This window comes from Hemiscyllium ocellatum, chromosome 5 (assembly GCF_020745735.1).
Source record: "Hemiscyllium ocellatum isolate sHemOce1 chromosome 5, sHemOce1.pat.X.cur, whole genome shotgun sequence".
Lineage (NCBI taxonomy): Eukaryota > Metazoa > Chordata > Chondrichthyes > Orectolobiformes > Hemiscylliidae > Hemiscyllium > Hemiscyllium ocellatum.
Genome location: NC_083405.1, coordinates 42,435,264 through 42,460,832, shown reverse-complemented (window position 1 = coordinate 42,460,832; position 25,569 = coordinate 42,435,264). Strand labels below are relative to the sequence as shown.

Below are 25,569 nucleotides of genomic sequence, written 5' to 3'. Positions count from 1 at the left end.
AAACCTTTCAGCACATTGTGGCCAACTAGAAATGCTGTAAAGACACTTACCTTGTAGACCTAGTTTTTTCTGACTCACTTGCACTGTGAAATCATCTGAAACTAGAGTCATCTCCTCTCCTTAAATAATTTCAATAACACATTTGGAATATTGTGCACAGTTTTGGGCCCCATATCTCAGGAAGGATGTTACTGGCCTTGGAGCGTGTTCAGAGGAGGTTCATGAGAATGGTCCCAGGAATGAAAAGCTTAACATGTGGGAAAAGTTTGAGGACTCAAGGTCAATACTTGATGGAGGTCAGAAGGATGAGGGGGGATCTAATTGAAACCTACAGGATACTGAATGGCCTGAACAGAGTAGATGTTGGAAAGATGTTTCCATTGGTAGGAGAGACTAGGATCCAAGGGCACAGCCTTAAAGCAAAGGGAAGACCTTTTAGAACAGAGATAAGGAGAAACTTCTTCAGTCAAAGAGTGGTGAATCTGTGGAAGTCACTGCCACAGAAGGCTGTGGAGGCCAGGTCTTTGAATATACTAAAGACAGAGGTAGATAAGTTCCTGAGTATCAAGGGAGACAAAGGTTAAGGAGAGAAAGCAGGAGAATGGGGTTGAGAAACGTATCAGCCACGATTGAATAGCTGAGTAGACTTGATGGGCTGAATAACCTAAATCCTGCTCCCATGTCTTATGGTCTTATGGAACTCCTGAGAGTGGAATGTTTGTCTTCCAGTCTACCTCAGATTACCTTACAAGAAGAAGGTGTCACAAACTTTTGGACAACATGTGGAACTAGCTGTCTCACATTGCTATTATGCAATAAACCCATGAGTGTTTTTCTCCACTAACGGGATGCCACTATCAAGCCAAACATCTGTGTGGCTACAGTAAATGCTGATGTGACCAATGTTTCAATACAGGTGGGAATGATGGGAATGTTGGCTGTATGTCTCAACAATTGGCAGACCATATCAAACAATGTGTCCAATTGGCCATCTGCAGCTGGCAACGTGCCACTCGTGCTTAACCAGCCCATCTACTTTTAGATATGATTCTATTATTGCTAATAGTATACTGAATAATCCAAACCATGTAAGAGTTACACTGGAAACCATTTTAGGATTAACAGTTGGGCTCAAAGTGTGGTGCATTTATGAATGCTGGAAGCTCTATATATAAATAAACTGGACCCGTTTCATGTAGGAAAAAGTACTTTGCACACACGCTTACAGCATTTTCATTAAAAAATGGTTATGGAGATAGTCTCTGCTATATCATCAGCAGAGTGGCAACACGCTGACCAATCAGAATCAACCTGCCTGGTCTGAGAATTAAGATTGACAGTTAACTATTGTTGCTGCACTGCTAGATCACTGATGACTCCACCAGTGAACACCCTCTCCACATGAAGTATTAAATGGTGTATTTTTCTCAAGTCTGTTCCTTGCATCTTAATTCTGCTGTTTGCAAGATCTGTTGCAAGCTTTGATATGTTGTCTCCTTTTAGCAAAGTTAAGTTCTGCCCTCCCATGCAATGACAATAATTTAATCTTCCAAATTTAACTAAGTACAGTTTCATTCATTTTGGATATGACTTATCACCATCCGTTATATTGAAACAGATCTTGACAATACTGACCGGGAAGGAACTAGAAGCTTATGCTAAAGCAGGGGCAGTGGCTGAAGAAGTTCTAATGGGAATAAGAACAGTCTTTGCCTTCAACGGACAACAAAAAGCACTAACAAAGTAGGTTTCATTCTGAGTTAACCTGTAGCAACTCAGATATTGTGTTGTGCAAATAAATGAAAACTGCACACGATCCTATTTTCAGAAAACATACTTTATTTGACAATTTTTTAAAAATACATTACATAACAGTTCAAATTTGACATGACATAAGGTTCTGCATAGAATTGTTTCTTTCAGTGAGCCATGTTCAGCATTCTGTGCTGCCAACAGCACAAGAACCTTTAAATAGTTTACAATCATTGTGTACATGACTTACACAGAAAGATGTTTTATATTTAAGAGTAAAGAACAAAGAACAAAGAAAATCTACAGCCCAGGAACAGGCCCTTCGGCCCTCCAAGCCTGAGCCGATCCAAATGTACTGTCTAAACCTGTCAATCAATTCCTAAGCATCTGTATCCCTCTGCTCCCCACCTACTCACTCATCTTAAATGAATCTACCGTGCCTGCTTCTACCACCTCTGCTGGCAACGCGTTCCAGATGCCCACCATCCTCTGTGTCAAGCACTTGCCACATGTATCCCCCTTAAACTTTTTACCTCTCACCTTGAAAGTGTGACCTCTCGTTATGGAATCCTTCACCTTAGGAAAAAGCTTGTTTCTATTCACCCTGTCTATACCCTTCATGATTTTGTAAACCTCAATCAGGTCCCCCTCAATCTCCTTTTTTCTAATGAAAATAAACCTAATCTACTCAACCTCTCTTCATAGCTAGCACCTTCCATACTAGGCAACATCCTCAGAAACCTTCTCTGCACCCTCTCCAAAGCGTCCACATCCTTTCAGCAATGTGGTAACCAAAACTGTACACAATATTCTAAATGCAGCTGAACCAATGTCCTGTACAATTTTAACATGACCTGCCAGCTCTTGTACTCAACACCCCATCCAATGAAGGCAAGCATACTATATGCCTTCTTGACCACTCTATCCACCTGTGCAGCAACCTTCAGGGTACAATAGACCTGCACTCCTAGATCTCTCTGCCCATCAGATTTTCCCAAGACTCTTCCGTTCATTGTATAATTCGCTCTAGAATTAGTCTTGCCTAAATGTGTCACCTCACATTTGTCCAACTCTCCAGTCTATCTATATCCTCCTGTGTTCCTTGACAGTCCCTTATGCTTTGTGCTACTCCACCAATCTTTGTGTCATGAACATTTTAATGAACAATAACAATTTTTAATAAATTATCAACTATAAAACACTTTAAAGTCATTGTGGTCATTCATTATTTTTAATTATTTCAGATATGAAGCCAACCTAAACCAGGCTAAAGATGCTGGAATAAAGAGAGCTGTCAGCACAAGTATTTCCATAGGACTTCAGAACTTTTTAATTTATGCTTCCTATGCTCTTGCATTTTGGTATGGGTCCAAACTAGTTGTTGATGAACCTGAAAATTATTCAATTGGACGAGTTTTGATTGTGAGTATGGTATTTTGTTACTTTTGTCATTTTGCAGAATATGTGACATTAGGATTGGAGTAATGGTCTCTACCATTTCTGGTTGTTATGCACTGCTGTCTATGCATCAGCCTTCAAGACTGCTGTGTAACTGTACCTGAATGTACCTTAAAGGGAACGTTGCTTGTATGCTGCCTATTTGTTCACTATGCAGAACATCCTTAAATGTTGAGGATCCATCCACACACCTTCAAAGCAACATTGCTTTGGAGTCTTCCACTTGGACAGTTCACATTTTGTATTATTCCGCATTCTGCTCACTTATTTTAACAAGTAGGAGAATTGGAAGCAGGAAACTTCAGTCCTCCAAATTTGTATAGAAGGTGGTGGAAATAAACAAGAGATGAAGTTACTAATGTAAGTTTAAGAGGATCTGCTGTTCTTTCATGGAGATTGTTCATCTTTATCAATTCTTTCATACGTATATAAATTTGGACACTTGCTCCAGAGATTTGTAATAAAGTCTCTGAACTGGTTGATCAGAAAATATCTAAGTCTGGAGGGGGCTGGGTTTTCATAGTCTGTGCTTAACAACCTCCAATTCTTCTCCAATTCTTCTCTGATGCCAGCTGGATTATACCACAAGCTGTACCCAGCTATTTGAGTTAGTAGGCAGAAATTTTATTTCATCAACCAGACCTCATGTGGGCATCTGACAACAAAATCCTGATTACAGGAGAAGTGGGCATTAATGTCCCACCTCCGAGTTTTCTGACCAGTCATTGAATGCAGAGATCGTAACAACCTGCACTTCTCAATGGAAGAATTTCTATTTAAAAGGACTCCAGCAGGATCAGAGTCTGAGTGGCTTCCTGAGGCTTCAGCATGCGCAATATGGGCAAGCTACTTGCTGGCTCTCTTTTTCCTGGAAGTCCTGGGGCAGCTGTGAGAACCTAAAGAGAGGTACTGTTTTCCAAAAGAACAAACAAGCATACAGCAGGAAGTAGCAGATGTAATGACCAGCAAGAGCTGGTCCCTCGCACGGGGTCAGAGTGCTGCAAGTGGTCATTGACGTCATGAGGACCAGAAAGGTGAATGAAATCCAGCTTGCATAATAGTAAAACAAGCAGTTGAAGCCAAATGGAGCACATGTAATGGGTATCGGATTCTTTATTTCTTTAAACAAAGAGTTGTGTACACATTGAGTGTAGGGGTTGGCATATCAACTTGCAATTGTAAAGGACATTGGTGAGACTACTTTTGGAGTGCTGGTTGCTGTTATAGGAAGGATATTATTAAATTGGAGAGGATTCAGAAAATATTTGCAAAGATGTTACCAGGACCGTAGGGTTTGAGTTATAAGAAGAGACTGGAGCATTAGAGGTTGAGGGGTGACCTTATAAAGGTTTATAAAATCATGATAGACAAGGATAATAGCAAAGGTCTTTTGCCTAGAGTGGGGAAGAGAGCATATTCTTAAGGTGAGAGGAGAAAGATTTAAAAGAGATCTGAGGTGTAACGTTTTCACCCAGAGGGTGGTTCATATGTGGAATGAACAACCAGAGGAAGCGATAGATGCTGGTACAGTTATAACAATGAAAAGATATTTGGACAGGTACTTTAATACAAAAGGTTTAGAGGGATAAGTTAGGAGAAGGGAAAGGAGGAGGAGAGAAGCAGGATAAGAAAGACTTTAATGTCCCCAGATTGCCTGTAACTACCATATAAATAATAGAAATACTTAATAAAGTGAAAGCGAACTGAAGAAGCCTTGGCAGATAAGACTTTGTCACAGGGTGCAGATCCAGGCTTAAAAGATTTTAAAGCCTGTCAGGGCTTCTGGATAATCCAAGATGGAGGATAGGAAAAAATTGTAGCTGTAAGAGCTGCCTGCTCCTTTTTTAGGTATTTTCAGTGCTGGAGCTAACTTTCTCGAATTCTAGGAAGAGTAATTACTGTTCTATTGTTACATTCTTTTTGAACTTTGGAGGAAAAAAAGACCAAAACAATGGCACTTTAAAAAGGAGGAAGAGAGACAAGGGCAGTGATTCAAATGGAGAAAGAAATCTGCACTGCCTGAGCCAGCAGTAACCTGCACAGCTACTGCCTTTGTTGTTTAGTTTCAAGTACCTTATATACTTGATTTGGAGATGCCAGTGTTGGACTGGGGTGGACAAAGTTAAAAATCACACAACACCAGGTTACAGTCCAACAGGTTTATTTGGAAGCACTAGCTTTCGGAGCTCTGCTCCTTCATCAGGTGGTTGTGGGGTATAAGATCGTAAGACAAAGAATTTATAGCAAAATGTTGGAAGCTACTGCTTCCAAATAAACCTGTTGGGCTATAACTTGGTGTTGTGTGATTTTTCACCTTATATACTTGAATAATAGTCAAATTGTTTTGCCTGCTTTTTAAGGTTGAATTTATGAGGTTGACTATCACATGAATGCTACTTTTGAGGGGCTGAAATTCATGCCAGTCAAAATTCCTACCCTATCATTAGCAGAAGGCCAACTGATCTCAAAACAAATAAAGAAATGTACATCTCTATGAAGGAAAAAATGAATATGGTAGTTCTGAAAACCTGGAGCAGAACACAACAGCCAGTGGACTGGAAGAGTGGGAGCGGAGCGGAACAACCAGCAGACTGGAAAGTTGGAGCGGGACGTGTCATGAATATTGATCTGTTATCTGTGAAGAACTAGGGTTGACTTTTACATGAGAACATGGGAAATTCCAGATTATTGGGCCAAAAAATAGGGCATCAACTTTTACATGTGATTGACTATTACTTGAGGGTCTCTAGACATCGAAGTTCTTCTAAGAAAAATAAACATACAACGAATTTCACAGCTGACCTTGGAGAAACCTATGTGTCAACACACACAGCAGGGGAGGAGTACCTGAGAGCTTTTTTAAAAAGTGTAACCTTCCTGTTTTACTTTTGCAAATCTGCAATAGCAAATAGAGTGAGGTTTTTTTATTGTATGTTGTTACTGAAATCTGTCTCTGGATTGAACTTTAAAAATATAAAAATGAAGTTACTACGTTAGCCTGGAGTAGTGTTTTTGGAACAGGAAGACTGCATTATTTTCTGGTCTGTATATTGTTAAGGTGCAAAGATGTTCATTATTGGAGTGATGTCCTCTTTTTGTCAGATGTGGGAGATTAGGGAGAGCTTCCATGTGACTGATGGTAATGTCTGTAGGACATGTGTTTAGTTGCAAATCCTATTGGACTGCATGGATCGGTTGGAGCAGCAGGTAGAGGCAATAAGGAATTTACAGGAGCTGGGGGTGTGATAGATGGCAGTTTCAGGGAAGGAGAGGTATCTTCAATTTAATCAGGTAGATGGCTGACCTCTAGAAAAGGTAGGAGAGGGAGGCAGATAGTTTAGGAGTCTCCTGTGGCTCCCAGTGTCACGAGCTAGTGAAGGTAGGAATAGGAGGATGGAGCAGATAAATGTATAGCTGAGCAGTTGGTGCAGGGTAGAAAGATTCACAGTTTTGGATCATTCAAATGTATTCTGGGATAGAAGTGACATGTATAAGAAGGGTGGATTGCACTTGAATTGGAAGGGAACTAATATACTGACAGGGAGATTTGCGAGAGCTGCTTGGGAAGATTAAAACTAGTAAGGTGGGGGTGGGATGGGGGCTCTTGGTTGTGAAACAGGGAGATTGTGAGGAAAGAGATCAGTCTCAGACTAGTACAGTTTGGAAAAAGACCAAGTCAAACAGGGCAAGAACAAAGTAGAGAACGAGATAGGATAGACAAAATTAAACTGTATTTATTTTGATGCAAGAGGTCTAACAGGTCAAGCAGTTGAACTCAGGGTATAGTTAGGAAGATGGGACGAGGATATAATAGCAATTACAGAGACGTGGCTCAGGGATGGGCATGGCTGGCAGCTTAATGATCCAAGGAAGGATAGAGAGGGGGAGGGGCATTTTTGATTAGGGCTAACATTATGGCTGTATTTAGGAAGGATATTCCTGGGAATATGTCCCGTGAAGTTACTTGGGTGTGGAACTGAGAATTAAGAAAAGGATGATCACCTTATTGGGATTGTACTATAGACCCCACAACAGTCAGTGGGAAATTGAGAAGCAAATTTTGGAAGGAGAAGTTCAGTATCTGTGAAAATAATAGGGTGGTAATGGTAGGGGATTTTAACTTCCGGATTATAAACTGAGACTGCTGTAGTGTTAAGGGCTGGAGAGAGAGGAATTTATGTGTGTAAAATAAAATTGCTGATTGTGTATGTAGATGTACCTTCTACAAAAGGCGCAAAATGTAGGCAAGGCATGTGAATGAGGTATTGGTGGAGGAGCACTTTGGGGCCAGTGACCATAATTCTATTTGTTTTAAACTCGTGATGGAAAAGGATAGAATGGATGTAAAAGTTAAAGTTCTAAACTAGAGGAAGGTTAATTTTGGCAGTATTAGGCAAGAACTTACAAATTTTCATTGGGGCTGGATATTTGCAGGTTAAGGGATAGCTGGAAAATGGGAAGCCTTCAGAAATGAGATAACGAGAGTCTAGAGACAGTATGTTTCTGTTAGAGTGAAGGGCAAGGCTGGTAGGTGTGGAGAATACTGGGTGACCAGAGAAATTGAGGTTTTGGTCAAGAAAAAGAAGGAAGCATATTAGCAGGTACAGACAGGAGAGATCAAGTGAATCCTGAGAGTATAAAGGCAATAGGAGTGAACTTAAGTGGGAAGTCAGGAAGGCAAAAGGAGGCATGAGATAGCTTTGGCAAATAGGGCCAAGGAGAATCCAAAGGGATTCTACAAATACATTAAGGGCAAAAAGGTAACTAGAGACAGAATTTGGGCCCTTTAAAGATTAGGAAGGCCACCTATGTGTGGAACCACAGGAGATAGGTGAGATAATATATGAGTATTTTGCATTTACTGTGGAGAAGGAAATGAGAATAAGAGAACATTGGGAGAAAATTAGCAACATTTTGAAAGATGTCCATATTGCATAAAAGGAGATGGTGGATGTCTTAAAACAGATAAAGGTGGTTAAGTCCCCTGGACTTGAACAGATGGTACCCTAGGATTCTGTGAAAGCAGGGGAAATGATTGCGGGACCCCTTACTGAGATATTTCTATCATCGATAGTCACAGGTGAGGTGCTAGAGACTGGAGGTTGGCTAACTTGGTGAAAATATTTAAGAAGGGTGGTAAGGAAAAGCCAGGGAACTATAGACTGCTGACCCTGACATCAGTAGTGGGCAAGTTGTTGGAGGCAATCCTGAGGGACAGAATGCACATTTATTTGGAAAGGCAGGGACTGGTTCGCAATAGTCAACATGGCTTTGTGTGTGGGAAATCGTGTGTCAATAACTTGATTGAGTTTTTTTGAAGAAGTAATGAAGAGATTGATGAAGGTAGACAGATGGATGTGATCTATATGAACTGGTTCGCAAGGTTAGATCACATGGAATACAGGGAGAACTAGCTATTTGGATGCAGAACTGGCTCAAAGGTAGAAGACCGAGGATGGTGGTGGAGGGTTGCTTTTCAGACTGGAGGTCTGTGACCAGTGGAGTGCCACAAGGATCGGTGTTGAGTCCACCACTTTTCATCATTTATATAAATGATTTGGATATGAACATAGGAAGCATTGTTAGTAAATTTGCAGTTGCCACCAAAATTGGAGGTGTAGTGAACAGTGAAGAAGGTTACCTCGGATTACAACAGGGCCTTGATCAGGTGGGACAATGAGCTGAGGAGTAGCAGATGGATTTTAATTTAGATAAATGTGAGTGATTCATTTTGGAAAAGTAATTCAGAGTGGGACTTATACACTTAATGGTAAAGTCCTGGGGAGTGTGCTGAACAAAGAGTGTGGACTGGAGGTTCATATTTTCTTGGAAGTAGAGTCGCAGGTAAATAGTATAGTGAAGAAGGTATTTAGTATGTTTTTCTTTATAGGGCAGTGCATTGAATATATGAGTTGGGAGGTCATGTTGTGGTTGTGCAGGACATTGGTTAGGCCACTATTGGAATATTGTGTGCAATTATGGTCTCCCTGCTATAGGAAAGATGTTGTAAAACTTGAAAGGATTCAGAAAAGATTTACAAGGATGTGCCAGGGTTGGAGAGTTTGAGCTATAGGGAGAGGCTGAATAAGCTGGGACTGTTTTTACCTGGAATGTCGAAGGCTGAGTGGTGACCTTAGAGGTTTATATAATCATGAGAGGCATGGATATGGTAAATAGACAAGGACTTTTCCCTGGGTTGAAGGAATCCAATACTAGAGGGAATAGGTTTAAGGTGAGAGGGGGAAAGATTTAAAAGGGACCTAAGGGGCAACCTTTTTACACAGGGGTAGTGTGTGAATGGAATGAACTGCCAGAGAAAATGGTGGAGGCTGGTACAGTTACAACATTTAATAGGCATCTGGATGGGTACATGAATAGGAAGGGTTAGAGGGATATGGGCCAAATGCTGGCAAATGGGACGAGATTTATTTAGGTTACCTGGTTTGCATGGACAAGTTGGACCGAAGAGTCTGTTTCTGTGCTCAATATCCCTATGACTACATGCTCTAGGCCTGTTGATTCTGTTAAGCTTCAAACAGGTTGGAAATCAATACGTCAGCTATTTAAGCCAGGATCCTGTTTAAGACATCTTATTATATTTAAAATACTCACCCATTATTTCAAGGATAATTTCCATTATTAGCTCCAAATGGATCTCCAGTGAAAGCTGGAAATAAATGGGATTATGTCAGACTTTCAACACACTGGTAAAAATCTATTTAAAATGATTGGTCTCTGGGTGGTGGGGGTATAGTACGGAGATGTGCTTCTTTCTACTATTTATAAAACAAACATAGAACAAAGAACAAAGCGAATTTACAGCCCAGGAACAGGCCCTTCGGCCCTCCAAGCTTGAGCCGATGAGACATGTACCCAATGAGATTACCTCTGGTGGTACAATGTAACAAAACCAGAATCAAATGTCAATGGATGTTTTCTTCTTCATACTGAGTTTAAGGTTTAGTTTGATTGTCAATATGGAGTATAGACTGCTAATGAGCCAAGAAAAGTCATTCGCCTTATGCAACAAGAGGCAAATATATAGCATAATAGCAATATGTACAAATTGCATTAATTAGTTAGGTTTATGTTAGATTAAAGACTATCAAGATCCAGTGATGACATTTTTCTGAACTGCCTGATTCTTCACATAAAGGTTGAATGATATGTTCAGATTGAGTGGAGCCCAACCCAATTTCAACGTTAACTTTTTCATAACTATTATTTTACTAAACACTTCCTACTCCTGAACCTGCACCCACCCCGGTCAATTAAATGCTGTTCATGGCTTTGAGGCACTCTATCTCCCCATGCTGTTTGTGTACCTATGGGTGTGCCACTGAGTGTGCTTATAAAGCACAATGTTCTCTGGTGCACTCACATCTGCTGGGACAACTCTCAAACCTCAGCACTTGTCCTATCATAGACTGCAGCAGAGGCAGAGGTCATCACATACAAATTCAGTCAAATGTAACAATGTATACTGTAACAGGAATTATTCAGTCAAAATCCCTCCCTTGTCTTCTTAACTTTGCAAACATCACTTCCCCACACATAGACTCCATACAGAGCAATCTGTGCGAATGTACCAGCAGGCATCTTTTGGACTTGGAAGTAGGAAAAATGAGCAGTCACCAACACATTCCTTGTGACAGTGCCCATTTGTTGAATGGCAAGTGTTGAGCCATCATGGCAAGAGCACTCCTTGCTGAACAAATGCAGGACATATCAGGGCCTCTGTCCAGCCAAGCTCTAGTGTTGTAAAACTCCTTATATCACAAATTATGCTGTGCATTATCCTGAGTGTCCTCTCAAAATGGTAGATGTACCACCTTAAACTTAATAAGTGATGAAGCTATTGCTTGGCCCTGGGGATTTGCAGTAGCTAAAAAATAATTATAATGGTGAGAATCAGTATCCTGTTTTCATGAACTCATATAAAATGTGGTCTGTTATTCAGTATAAATTGCCACCCTTTATGTGGGGCATTAGAAATGTAATTCAGTGTTCTGTTAAATTAACCTTGAAATTGGCAACTAACCTTCCATCTTCATTTTGCAGGTGTTTTTTTCAGTGATCATAGGAGCCTTCTCACTTGGCCAGGGAGCACCAAACCTAGAAGGTGTTTCAAAAGCTCGAGGTGCTGCTTACAATGTGTATAGCCTTATTGCAAAGGTAAATAATGCCTTGAACATCTGTTCCATTGCTAGGAATTACTTGACTTGTTTAAAATTGATTTTCACAGGGGTGATGTGGTGATTAATTCGGCAGCACAGAAGGTCAGTGGTCCATTTGCAAAGCTGTTATGCATTGGTAATTTTAGCAGGTCACCAGTTGGGACTTCAACAGTAAAGGCTAGAGATCACAGAAATGATCCAATCTCTTGTTCCTGTTCATGTACTACTGTTACCTGCTGGGGAGTGTTCACGTTTGAACATTTGGTTGAATTTTCAATATGTATTCACCATCCAGGCAGTCAAAAAGTAAAACAGTCAGATGGTTGAGGTAATTCTAGGTTTTTGTTGTACTTTTGGAACATCGCACAAGTCAAGAACTCTGAAGGGACGTAAACAAAAGAAAACTGCAAAATATTGGAAAGAAAATACAAAGCAGAAGTTCATGCAATTACTTGGTCACCTGTCACAATAGAGATTTGATGCTTTGTGAAAACATCACAATGCAAGTGTATTTATTTTGAATTCCTTTATTTGCAGCATCGGCCTATAGACAGCAGCTCCAAAGATGGTTATAAGCCAGATAGTATCAAAGGAGACATTGAATTCAAGAATATTTACTTCACCTATCCAACTAGACCAGATACAAAAGTATGTATATTTTAATTAATCTCTGGTTATTTGGTAAAATATCTAAATAGCCAAATCAAAAAGACAATGTGTACAAATTAAGGCCAGAATTATCATTAAAAACCACTAGGAAAACCCCAACTAAAATTTCACTGAACCACATGCTTTGATGAATGCACCCCCAAATGAACTAGACAAAATCTAAGTCAAAGCAATCTAGCCAACTGGCACCGCATCCACAAATGTTCACTCCTTCCACCACTGAGGCTGGGTAGCAGCAAAGTGTACTAGAGTACGACAAGAAACACTGCAGGCTCCTTCAACTGCTCCTTCCAAACCATGATCAACACTATCGAAAAGGACAAGAGCAACAGATGCCACTCTCCTCCCCGCTGACTTGGAAATTTATTGCTGTTCCTTCAGTGTTGGTGGGTCAAACTTCTAGAACTTCCTCCTTGACAGCATTGTATGTGAGTCTAGACCAATTGGACTGCAGCAATTCAAGGCAGCTCACCAATGATTTCTCAAGAGGGCAAAAAGGAATGGGGTATAAATGCTGGCCCAGCATCAATGCCTGCATCTCATGAATAAATAACATAAACAATTCCCTGAGGTCAGGATCAGATTCCTCATTTGGGATCAAGCCAATCCTTTACAAAGTCAGAAATCAAACACTTGATTGGTTTCAAACACTGACCATTCCTTTATTTCATTTGCAGCAAAGGTTCAGCATTTGAACGTCAAGCTTATGCCCCTGGGTTAGGTCTGCCATGCCTACATTGAGGGTCAGGGATCTGACCTGCCCAGTTCTGTGGCCTTGTCCCTGACTAAATGGAAGAGAAATTTATCACTTGGCTGATTGCTGGGCATGAAATTTGTCAAAGATTAATTATCCAAACTTTTGAGTATATCCTCAAATCTCCACCATTTCTTCTAGATGAATCAAACTGGTGGCTTAAAGAGTTAACTAAATGTTCAAAGAAAATTCTTGAATCACATCCAAACTACTTTCAAATGTGAAAAGCTGCATTCTATAAATGCCATGTTCTAGTGCAAGGAGGATGAGAACCACAGTATTCCACTGATTGTTTCCTTATATTCTTCAGTACATTTCCTTACAGATTATAATCACATTCCTCACCATATACTTATCCAGTTCATTTGTAAATGAGTTAATGAATAATACTCCTTTTGAATCAAAGTTGCAAAATTTGAATGAGTTATTTCTATTAAAAAAAAACCTTTGTCCTTTTGCTTAATTTGAGTTAGTAAATTTTCATTTTGCTTGACTGCAAAGGTGGCTCTAAGGCTGCAGAGGCTGGGGTTGTTTTTCTCTGGAGCATCTGAGGCTGAGGGGTGACCTTATAAAGGTTTGTAAAATCATGAGTTACATGGATAGAGTGATTAGTCAAGGTCTTTTCCCAGGATAGGGGGTGTCTAAAACTAGAGAGGATAGGTTTAAGGTGAGAGGGGAACATTTTAAAAGGACCTGAAGGGTAATTTTTTTTTACGCAGAGGGTGGTGTGTGTCTGGGACAAACTGCCAGAGGAGATGGTAGACGCAGCTACAATTACAACATTTAGAAGGCATCTGGTTGGGTATATGAATAGGAAGGGTTTAGAGGGGTATACATCAAATGCTGGCAAGTGGCACTAGGTCAGTTTGGGATGTCTGGTCCTCACAGATGTGTTGGACCAAAGGGTCTGCTATAGGTCTCTATGACTTGAATTTAAAAGCCTAGATTGTTTTTTTTTTGATTAGATTAGACTTACAGTGTGGAAACAGGCCCTCCGGCCCAACAAGTCCACACCGACCCGCCGAAGCGCAACCCACCCATACCCCTACATTTACCCCTTACCTAACACTACGGGCAATTTAGTATGGCCAATTCACCTGAGCCGCACATCTTTGGACTGTGGGAGGAAACCGGAGCACCCGGAGGAAACCCACGCAGACACGGGGAGAACGTGCAAACTCCACACAGTCAGTCGCCTGAGTCGGGAATTGAACCCGGGTCTGCAGGCGCTGTGAGGCAGCAGTGCTAACCACTGTGCCACCGTGCCGCCCACAACTCGGGCTCGTCCGGGTTATTTGGCCTTTGATTAGTTTTGTTGATATTCTTTTAACAAATTTCTTGTTAAGGAGCCGTTTACCTTTGATGATGAATTATGTTTCAGTTTGTTTCATGTTCCAGTTTGTATTCCCTGATATCTTTAAAATCCATCTCTCTCAACTGATTAATTTTCAGCATTTGGTGCACAGTCATCAATAATATTCTTCAAGAAAAGGTATAACAGTCCAATTTTTAGCAGAATGGGTGAATTATAGAATAATCCATAAGTTTTGTTTACAGTATTCATCAATAAATATCATGCAAACTATTATATTTTGATATTCCATATTATCTTCCTCTGAATGCAAGGTTAAAATGTTGACAGTGATAAGTTTCAAAAAAACACAACGCATAAGTAATCTGTGTAATGTATGTTTGGAAACATTATATGGCCATAACTTTTAATTTGTATTTTTATCCATAACACCTTTTATTTTACAGGCTTGTAAATCACAGTTCTTTTTTAAATCTCAGATTCTTAAGGGCTTGAACATGAAAGTATGGAGTGGACAGACCGTTGCATTGGTTGGAGCTAGTGGTTGTGGTAAAAGTACAACAATTCAACTGTTCCAGAGATTTTATGATCCAGAAGCAGGAGAGGTAAGATTGTGTTACATTTACTGAGCTCTTAGGAGAGCACTATATCATTAATGTCACACATCAATTCTAACTTAAACCCGGTGTTGAAAACTCTGACCTCAAGTGCAGATTTCATGATATTGAGAAAACATTACCCATGCAAACAGCATCACATCCAAGGTCAACAATCACCATGAATGGAAGGTTATTATGTACCAACAATACTATTATAATAATTGAAAAATATGCCTGCTATTAAGCTTTAAGTCTTGATTTAGAATCCCCTCGTTGCAGAGAAATAATAAAAGGAATGGATAACCTTGAAACATCTTCATGAATAACATTTCATGGTATCAAGGGCACTTGCAAAGAAATAACTTGTTCACTGGATTCTGCTGTTATTACAACCTTGATCCAAACATGGACAAAAGCTGAACACCAGAAATGAGGCTTGAGGGGTTGTCTTGCCATCAAAGCCACACTTGTCTGAGTGTGGCATCAAGGAACCACAGCAAAAGTGGAGACAGTGGGTATTGAAGGAAATCTTTCCACGGGCTGAAGTCATAATGAGCACAAAGGAGGATGATTATGGTTGTTGAAGAGAAGTTGTCTGAGTTCCGAAATTTCTCTTAGCACTGTACTAGCCCCAGCCACCTTCAGCTACTTCATCAATGATCATAACTTCATGATAAGATTATATTTAGGATGTTTGCTGATGATTTAAAATATGATTTCCCACTAACATAATCAAGTTGACTCTCCCTCACAAGCTTGATGTTATCCAAGTATAACAAACGACTCAAAACAAGACCTTACACCTAACATGCATTGTTTGACCTGAGATGTCACCTTTAGGCTGGAAAGTTATCTTGGGGCAGTGACTTGAAAGAAATTCTGGGATTTACATATTAGTCGATCGAAGCCTGTATCTCCATTCTTACTGATTAAAGACTCAATGGCCATCTAGGATTGTTCAATGTATTTGCATAAGTTGTATGACCCTTCAATTTTTTACTTTTAAATTGTGTGTCCAATGTTTTCTGCCTCAGGAAGGAGGGAGGCTCTAAAAGTTTATAGTTTCAAATAAACCTTTTGGGACTATAACCATGTGGTTTGAAAGGTCACAGTCAGCCTCTGACAACAGGATATTATTAGCTTTCAAACTGTCAATAAGTGGCTACATCCTGCTTGCAGGTAGAAGGCCTGATTGTCTCTGATTCTGCCTGGTGATGAATAGCCTGGGGGCAGGATGGAGCCAGTAAGGGAATGCCAACTAACTGGTGACATTGAATTTCATACCCACTATTCCCATCCATCAGGATTGAAAACTCCATATCATTGAAGTTTATCTGTTGTTACACAAGTAAAATTTATGCACTAAAGAACGGAATTGAGGTTGTAAATCTCAATTGGTGGAACTCAAGCCACTGTCAATCATCATTATGCCTGCAGACCCCTACCCTCGACTCTTAACCCATCTCACTTGAGAGTCCCATGTCTGCTATCTATCATGAAGCCACCTTTAATCTAAAGGAAAATAAATGCACTTAAATGACCCTCATGAATTCAATGTCCCAATGTATTTCAAGAAGCAGTTTCAAATGCAGTACATGGAATTAATTTGATTAATCATTAATTTAGGATTGAGCTAAGTTCAAAGATACATTTTTGATATTAATCAACATTGTGATTTGTAACATGATGGTAACTTTACTACTCTAGAATTCTGGGAGAAAGTGAGGACTGCAGCTAGAATTCTGGGTGAATATTCTGGAATCATAAGTTCAAATCTGATCACAGTGCAGGAGGTGTTTAAATTCTATTAATTAACAAATCTAGAATATAATTCAAATCAGACAACACAGATTATAGTCCAGTACGTTCATTTGGAAGCACTAGTTTTCGGAGCGCTGCTCCTTCATCAAGTAGTTGTGGAGCATAAGTTATAGTCCACCAACCACCTGATGAAGGAGCAGCGCTCCACAAGTTAGTGCCTCCAAATAAACCTGTTGGACTATAACCTGGTGTTGTGTGATTTTTAACTGTGTACACCCCAGTCCAACACCAGCATCTCCAAATCATGACTAGAATATAGTACCAGTTTTATTATAAATTAAAAACATTATATTGTCATTGAAAACTCCTTGGTATTTCAGGAAAGGAAATATCTGTTTTCTTGACCTTATCTGGCCTGTATATGACTCTGAGCCCACAGCAATGTGGTTCACTCCAAAATGCCTTCTGAAATAGCCTAGCAAACCAATGAGTTGCTGAAAGGCAATTAAGAATGGGGAACAAATATTGGCGTTACCAGGCAAATCACATTCCTAACACAAATTAATGCAAGTGTTCTGCATAGAAACTACACTTAGTTATGTAATACTGATGATTGTAGCAATCAGCCCTTCATCAAAAAATTTTCAATACATCATTTCACAATTGTTCGTTATGTAACAGCTGGAGTTACTTGCCAATTGAACTATGCTGTGTTTCTTGTCCTCCATCACATAAATAGTGCATTTTTTAAGAAATGATGTGCTATAGATAAGATTGCAGAACTGGATTTCTTACCTGTCACAGGAATTTTCACATACTGGTTGAAGAGCCAGCAGGGAACACACCTTTTGCTCTTTTAGACAGGGCCTGTCAAATTAAATGGCACTCTGGCATTTCACAGTATAACAGCAGGCTTCATATGAGATCAATGGTCCCAGAGAGGTAAGCCCCATCCACTGAAGCATGCCATTTAGATGTTCACAAACAGTAACGTGTGGAATGCGACAGGGAACATTACTAGGATCTCAATTATTTATGATTGATATTAAATGCTTGGCTGAAGGAACCAAGTGTTTTTTTAGACAGATTTTTTGATGAAAAGTAATAGTTGGGAAGGCAAGCTTGTGAGAAAGTTAAGAGCTGGCAAAAGGATATAGGTAGTTTAAGTGAGTGGACAGAAAATGGATTATAATATTGGAAAATGCAAGATGGTAAACTCTCATGGGATGGATAGAAAACCAGATTATCTAAACTGTTCCAGCTAAATCAGAACAGTCAAATAGCTACTGTCTTTGCAGTCCTTGTTTGAACACAACAAGTTTTCATTTAAAAATAATACTTCCCAATTCAGTAAATACTTGACTGCATATCTTCTATGATCATAAAATAACTAATTGGTCAAGTTTTCCTGTGTTTAACAATAATTCCAATAGTTTATCATCTTTAAATCAATCTAAATAAAGAAATACTGATTTTCCCACTGAATCCATACACACAAGTTACATTGGAGGAAAGGGTAAGATGTCCAATTTAGAGTCTTTGAAGAAAAGTAAGAGTACAAAGTCGGTGACTTTGGCTGGTTTCAGCCCAAATTTAAAGATGTAGACAACTCAGTTGATTGTTCTTCAGGAAACACAGCTGTAGATCGGGATGTAAGTTTGCTCGCTGAACAGAAAAGTTCATTTTCAGATGTTTTGTCACTATACTCAGTAATATCATCAGTGAGTCTCCAGTGAAACACCGGTAGTATGGCCAGCCTTTTATTGCTGTATTTAGGTTTCCTTGGGTTGGTAATATTATTTCCCTTGGCAATGTTATTTCCAAGGGAATTCCAAGGGAATTTCCAAGAGACCACAATTTCCCTTCCCACGTGGTTAAAGATGCCCTCCAACACATCTCGTCCACATCCCGCACCTCCACCCTCAGACCACACCCCTCCAACCGTAACAAGGACAGAATGTCCCTGGTGCTCACCTTCCACCCTACCAACCTTCGCATAAACCAAATCATCCACCGACATTTCCGCCCCCTCCAAACAGACCCCACCACCAGGGATATATTTCCCTCCCCACCCCTTTCCACATTCTGCAAAGATCGTTCCCTCCGTGACTACCTGGTCAGATCCACACACCCCTGCAGCCCACCCTCCCATCCTGGCACCTTCCTCTGCCAGCGCAGGAACTGTAAAACCTGCGCCCACAGCTCCTCCCTCACATCTATCCAAGGCCCTAAAGGAGCCTTCCACATCCATCAAAGTTTTACTTGCACATCCACTAATATCATTTACTGTATCCGTTGCTCCCGATGCAGTCTCCTCTACATTGGGGAGACTGGGCGGCTCCTAGCAGAGCGCTTTAGGGAACATCGCCGGGACACCTGCACCAATCAACCACACCGCCCCATGGCCTAACATTTCAACTCCCCCTCCCACTCTGCCGAGGACATGAAGGTCCAGGACCTCCTTCACTGCCGCTCCCTCACCACCAGACGCCTGGAGGAAGAACGCCTCATCTTCCGCCTCGGAACATTTCAACCCCAGGGCATCAATGTGGACTTCAACAGTTTCCTCATTTCCCCTTCCCCCACCTCACCCTAGTTCCAAACGTCCAGCTCAGCACTGTTCCCATGACTTGTTCTACCTGCCTATCTCCTTTTCCACCTATCCACTCCACCCTCTTCTCCCTGACCTATCACCTTCATCCCCTCCCCCACTCATCTATTGTACTCTGTGCTACTTTCTCCCCACCCCCACCCTCCTCTAGCTTATCTTTCCACGCTTCAGGCTCACTGCCTTTGTTCCTAATGAAGGGCTTTTGCCCGAAACGTCGATTTTGCTGCTCCTTGGATGCTGCCTGAACTGCTGTGCTCTTCCAGCACCACTAATCCAGAATCTGGTTTCCAGCATCTGCTGTCATTGTTTTTACCCCAATGTTATTTCCTGTTATTTTCTTCAGGGGGTGGTAAGTGGGATCCAAGTCAATGTGTTTGTTGGTAGAGTTCCAGTTGGAACACCATGTTTCTAGGAATTCTCGCGCATGTCCTGCTTTGGCTTGTCCTAGGATGTGTTGTCCCAGTCGAAGTGGTGTCCTTCCTCATTGGCATTAGCATCAGTTTTGGAACGGGGGGATCTGTACCATTGGGACAGTCTCCACTGAACCAATCAGGTACCAATGTTCTAGCGAAGAGGATAAATAGGGTGGTCAGTAGGACTTTAAACTTCTGAGTTGGGGGGAAGGGAAAGTGAAAGTGACAGGGAGTATGGAGTTAAATGGAAAGATAAGCAACAGGATAGCATATGTGCAGGTGGATCTAAACTCGAGGCAGACTGAGAATGCAGCAAAAAGGAAGGATAACTTCGGACATCTTATGACTTTCAATATCTCTAATGATAAAGTTAGCATTAAGGCACTTTACCTGAATGCTCGCAGCATTCATAACAAAGCAGATGAACTAATGGCACAGATCATAGTGAATGATTATGATGTGGTAGGCATCACAGAGGCTTGGTTACAGGGGGGTCAGGACTGGCAGTTAAACCTCCAAGGATTTTCAACTTATCGAAAAGACCGGGAGGTTGGCAGAGGGGGAGGGGTTGCCTTGTTAGTTAAGAACAAAATTAAATCTATGGCACTGAATGACATAGCGTCAGATGATGTGGAGTCTGTGTGGATGGAATGGAGGAACCACAAAGGCAAAAAAAACATAATTAGAGTTGTGTACAGACCTCCTAACAGTGGTCAGGACCCAGGGACGCAACATGTACCGGGAAATAGAGAAGGCATGTCAGAAAGGCAAGGTCACGGTGATCATGGGAGACTTCAATATGCAAATGGGCTGGGTAAATAATGTTGCCAATGGATCCAAAGAAAGGGAATTCATGGAATGCTTACAGGATGGCGTTTTGGAACAGCTTGTCATGGAGCCCACAAGGGAGCAGGCTATTCTGGACCTAGTGCTTTGCAATGAACCAGACTTTATAAAAGATCTTAACGTAAGGGAACCCTTAGAAAGCAGCGATCATAATATGGTAGAGTTCAGTCTGCAGTTTGAAAGAGAGAAGGCAAAATCGGATGTAATGGTGTTACAGTTAAATAAAGGTAATTATGAGGGCATGAGAGAGGAACTGACAAAAATAGACTGGAAGCAGAGCCTAGCGGGGAAGACAGTAGAGCAAAAATGGCAGGACTTTGTGGGTATAATTGAAGACACTGTACAGAGGTTCATCCCCAAGAAAAGAAAGATTATCCAGGGAGGGATTAAACAGCCATGGCTGACAAAGGAAGTCAGGAAATGTATTAAAGAAAAAGAGAGATCCAATAAAGTGGCCAAGAGCAGTGGGAAATCAGAAGATTGGGAAGGCTACAAAAACAAAGAGAGTAATAAGAAAGGAGAGGATCAAATATGAAGGTAGGCTAGCCAGTAATATTAGAAATGATAGTAAAAGTTTCTTTCAATACATAAGAAACAAACGACAGGCAAAAGTAGACATTGGGCCACTTCAAACTTATGCTGGCAGCCTAGTGATGGGAGATAAGGAACTAGCAGAAAAACTTAACAAGTACTTTGCATCAGTTTTCAAAGTGGAAGACGTGAGTAATATCCCAACAATTAAAGGGAGTCGGGGGTTGAGTTGAGTATGGTTGCCATTACAAAAGACATAGTGCTAGAAAAGCTAAAAGGTCTTAAAATTGATAAATCTCCTGGCCCCGATGGGATACATCCTAGAGTTCTGAGAGAGGTGGCTGAGGAAATAGCAGAGGCATTGGTTGAGATCTTTCAAGAGTCACTGGAGTCAGGGAAAGTCCTGGATGATTGGAAGATTGCTGTTGGAACCCCCTTGTTCAAGAATGATCAAGACAAAAGATGGAAAATTATAGGCCAATTAGCCTAACCTCGGTTGTTGGTAAACTTCTAGAATGCATCATTAAGGATGAGGTTTCTAAATTCTGAGAAGTGTAGAGTCTGATTAGAACAAGTCAACATGGATTTAGTGAGGGGAGGTCATGCCTGACAAACCAGTTGGAATTCTTTGAAGAGGTGACAAATAGGTTAGACCAGGGAAACCCAGTGGATGTGGTCTATCTAGATTTCCAAAAGGCCTTTGATAAGGTGCCACACAGGAGGCTGCTGAGCAAGGTGAGGGCCCATGGTGTTCGAGGTGAGCTACTGGGATGGATTGAGGATTGGCTGTCTGACAGAAGGCAGAGAGTTGGGATGAAAGGTTCTTTTTCGGAATGGCAGCCGGTGACAAGCAGTGTCCCGCAGGGTTCAGTGTTGGGACCACAGCTGTTCGCATTATATATTAATGATCTGAATGAAGGGACTGGGGGTATTCTAGCGAAGTTTGCAGATGATACCAAGTTAGGTGGACAGGCAGGTAGTACTGAGGAAGTGGGGAGGCTACAGAAGGATCTAGACAGTTTGGGAGAGTGGTCCAGGAAATGGCTGATGGAATTCAACGTGATGGAATTCAATGGCTGATGGAATTCAATTGCACTTTGGCAAAAAGAATAAAAGCATAGACTACTATTTAAACGGTGAGAAAATTCGTAAAACCAAAGTATAAAGGGATTTGGGAGTGCTAGTCGAGGATTCTGTAAAGGTAAACATGCAGGTTGAGTCCGTGATTAAGAAAGCGAATGCAATGTTGTCACTTATCTCAAGAGGGTTGGAATATAAAAGCACCGTTGTGCTACTGAGACTTTATAAAGCTCTGGTTAGGCCCCATTTGGAGTGCTGTGTCCAGTTTTGGTCCCCACACCTCAGGAAGGACATACTGGCACTGGAATGTGTCCAGCGGAGATTCACATGGATGATCCCTGGAATGGTTGGTCTAACATATGAGGAATGGCTGAGGATCCTGAGATTGTATTCATTGGAGTTTAGAAGATTAAGGGGAGACTTAATAGAAACTTACAAGATAATACATGGCTTGGAAAGGGTGGACGCTAGGAAATTTTTTCCGTTAGGCGAGGAGACTAGGACCCGTGGACACAGCCTTAAAATTAGAGGGGGTCAATTCAGAACAGAAATGCGGAGACATTTCTTCAGCCAGAGAGTGGTGGGCCCGTGGAATTCATTGCCGCAGAATGCAGTGGATGCTGGGATGCTAAATGTCTTCAAGGCAGAGATTGATAGATTCTTGATGTCTCGAGGAATTAAGGGCTACGGGGAGAATGCAGGTAAGTGGAGTTGAAATGCTCATCAGCCATGATTGAATGGCGAGTGGACTTGATGGGCCGAATGGCCTTACTTCCACTCTTATGTCTTATGGTCTTATGATCTTATGGTCACATCTCTGTGTAAGGATGATAGTGGGTCATGGATGTTTGTGGCTAGTTGATGTTCATGTATCCTGGTCGCCAATTTTCTGCCTGTTCATCCAGTGTAATGTAAGGTATTTTGTAAATGACATTAGTTTTGCTTGTTGCCTGTGTAGCTGCTGTTTTCGTGTGCTGATAGGTTGGTGGGCTACCACATACCTCTAAACACATAAATAAAAAGTGGGCCATGCCACCAGTGCTTAACTGGAGACTCACTGATGATGTGACCTAGTATAGTGACAAAACATCTGAAAAAGAACCTTGCAGCTCAGTGAGCAAACTTACATCCAGACCTGCAACATGAGTTACAAATCTTCTCAAAACTCACTAACACAGTTGTAGAATTCAGTCTGTTTTGTAAAATCGTTGCTTTCTACATATGGAGACAATGAACTGTAGCAAGCAAGATTCAAAGCTTCCAAGGAATATGGAAAAAGAGGGATCAAATTTAGCTTCTTGTTCAGACAAAACACATTCTTAAAACACATCGAGGTATTTGACCATTCTCTCAAACTAACAGTAATTTGAATCTTACATTTTAATTGTAAGTCAATTTGGTTATGTCGCTGATGTATCTTAAAGAAGGGTTCTATTATCCACGCAATTAACATTAAATAGTCATCTCTAACAGTTGAATACGCAGGTGACTGCCTTGTTAATGAAGCAGGTGGAGGGACCTTCACACTCAGGGGGCTATTGCCTTTCGTCCTTTTACAGATTTGCTGTTTTCATTCTAATTAAGTTGAATGCAGGATGGATATTTTTGCAAATCAGGTGGACATTTTGACTATAAGCGTAAGTTCTTTTTAATTTGTATTTTTTAAGACAACTTTTTAAAAGTTTGATTTCATGTTTCCATTTGAAAGAGTGTAATTTGTTTTCTGAGGAACCTGTCTGTCCTCTTATTTGAACCACAAGCCTTCAGAATGCAGGTACTGCAAGTAATTAAGAAGGCAATAAAACATCAGGCTTTATTGCTAAGGGTTAGATTATGAAATTGGGGAAGACTTGCTACAACTCAACAGGACATTGTTGGTACCCACAACCTGAGTACTATGCATAGTTTAGATCCGGTGGTGCCAATATTCATTGATGTTTCAAAGAATGAAACACTATCTAATTGAAACGTAAGATTCGGAGGGTGGTGACAGGCAAGATACTGATATGATGTCTCCATCTATGGGGGAATCTAGAACTAAGCAGCAAGGTTTATAGAGCTCTTCCATTTATCATGAAAGTAAGGAGAAAATTTATTTCTACGTGTTGCTAGTTTTGTGTGTTAGCTAGAATGTCTTGGAAGAGGTTGCTGAACCATGGTGGATTCAAAGGGTGAAAGTTTAATCATGTAGTAAGGAACTATGTCCTGCTTATGTATAATTACATCTGTCTCTACTGAAGTTGTGTTCAAACTCTCTTCAAGTCTTTGTTATGTGTTCACTAACATTATTCTAGGGGGTGGTATTCTTACAATTCCAGACAATATAGATGCGATGCAATTGGGCTTAGCTTTTCATCATGACTGAGACTTAATTCGTCACAGCAAGAATGTCAGGAAGAAGCCAGGATTCTTAAGTTATTCATTGAATCTGGTGCCTCTAATCCTGATGCAGTTGTGAGTGGAAGCAATCCATAGATTGCGCATGCACAGTTCTTGGATACAGCTAGCTATTTAGCAGGTCATGGGAGTTTGGAGCCTCTGGGGAGTGGAGATTATACCAGATAATAGCAGATCTGATATCAGTGATTTGAATAGCTAGGTGAAGGTCTTGAATCAGCTTGGTATGTACTTTCCGAACTATTTTTATGTTAACTGCAAATTCAGCCACCACATCTTTGAATGTTTTATTGAAGTTATTGATGTAAATTCTAAAAAGTTGAAGATGCAGCACAGACTCCTGTGGGACATCACTCAACACATCTTGCCAATACGTTAAAAAAAAGACAGAAGTGAGGTCAGGGATTAGAGGGCCATGACAAAATCCAAACTGAGAATCACTGAGCAGGTGTTTTTTTTTATTCTGAGCAAATGCTACTTGATAGCGACTCTCAACTAACCCTTCTATCATTTTGCTGATGATGATTGGGACAGCCAAACTATCGAAAGAACTGCCAGAATGTTCAAAGTTGTCAATGAGGAGTCAAATTTGTCAAAGCTGGTCATGAACTGTCCAAGAGAAATAAAAAGATAAAATACATGCTTGGTATTTCAGTAACAAAAACAGAAATTACTGGCAAAATTCAGCAAGTCTGGTAGTATCTGTGGAGAAAAAGGAGAGTTAACATTTTGCATCAATGAACTGAGGATATAGGCAGGCTTCTTAAAAAGCACAACTTGAAATATTAACTCTGCCTTTTCTTCACAGATGCTGCCAGACCTGCTGAGTTTCTCCAGCAATTTCACAGGGTAATTTGCCAATATGGCCTTTGTGACAGGAGGCACGGGTCAAAGGTTATTTTTTTGTGACTGGAAGCCCATGTCCATTGGCGTACCATGGCACTGAATCTCTTGCTGTTCATTGTTTATCTACATCAATGATCCAGACACAAAATTAATCGTTATTCTGAGATTAACATTCAGGAAGATTATGTCACGTCTTCTGCTCTTTGTGAGTCAGTGAAATATGTGCGATATGGGATCTTTTCACCACAATTCTAATTGATACCTCTTCACCAAGTCCTCCTGTCAGTCCTTTCAATCCTTCCACTACATCACTCCATTTTGTCATAGGAAAAAAAATCTTGTCTTCTTTTTAATCCTGGCAGT

General features: G+C 40.7%; 1 protein-coding gene across 3 annotated transcripts in view; it reads left to right on the top strand.

Annotated features, from left to right (window-relative positions):
• The window catches only part of LOC132815675 (ATP-dependent translocase ABCB1-like), a 103,151-nt gene that overhangs the window by 20,012 nt on the left and 57,570 nt on the right, over nt 1-25,569 (top strand). For all 3 annotated transcript variants that reach the window (XM_060824707.1, XM_060824708.1, XM_060824709.1), the window contains 5 exons: nt 1,619-1,743; nt 2,997-3,174; nt 11,272-11,385; nt 11,925-12,035; nt 14,602-14,727. In XM_060824707.1, the coding sequence (XP_060680690.1) occupies nt 1,619-1,743; nt 2,997-3,174; nt 11,272-11,385; nt 11,925-12,035; nt 14,602-14,727 (654 nt within the window). The remainder of the gene's footprint in view (nt 1-1,618; nt 1,744-2,996; nt 3,175-11,271; nt 11,386-11,924; nt 12,036-14,601; nt 14,728-25,569) is intronic.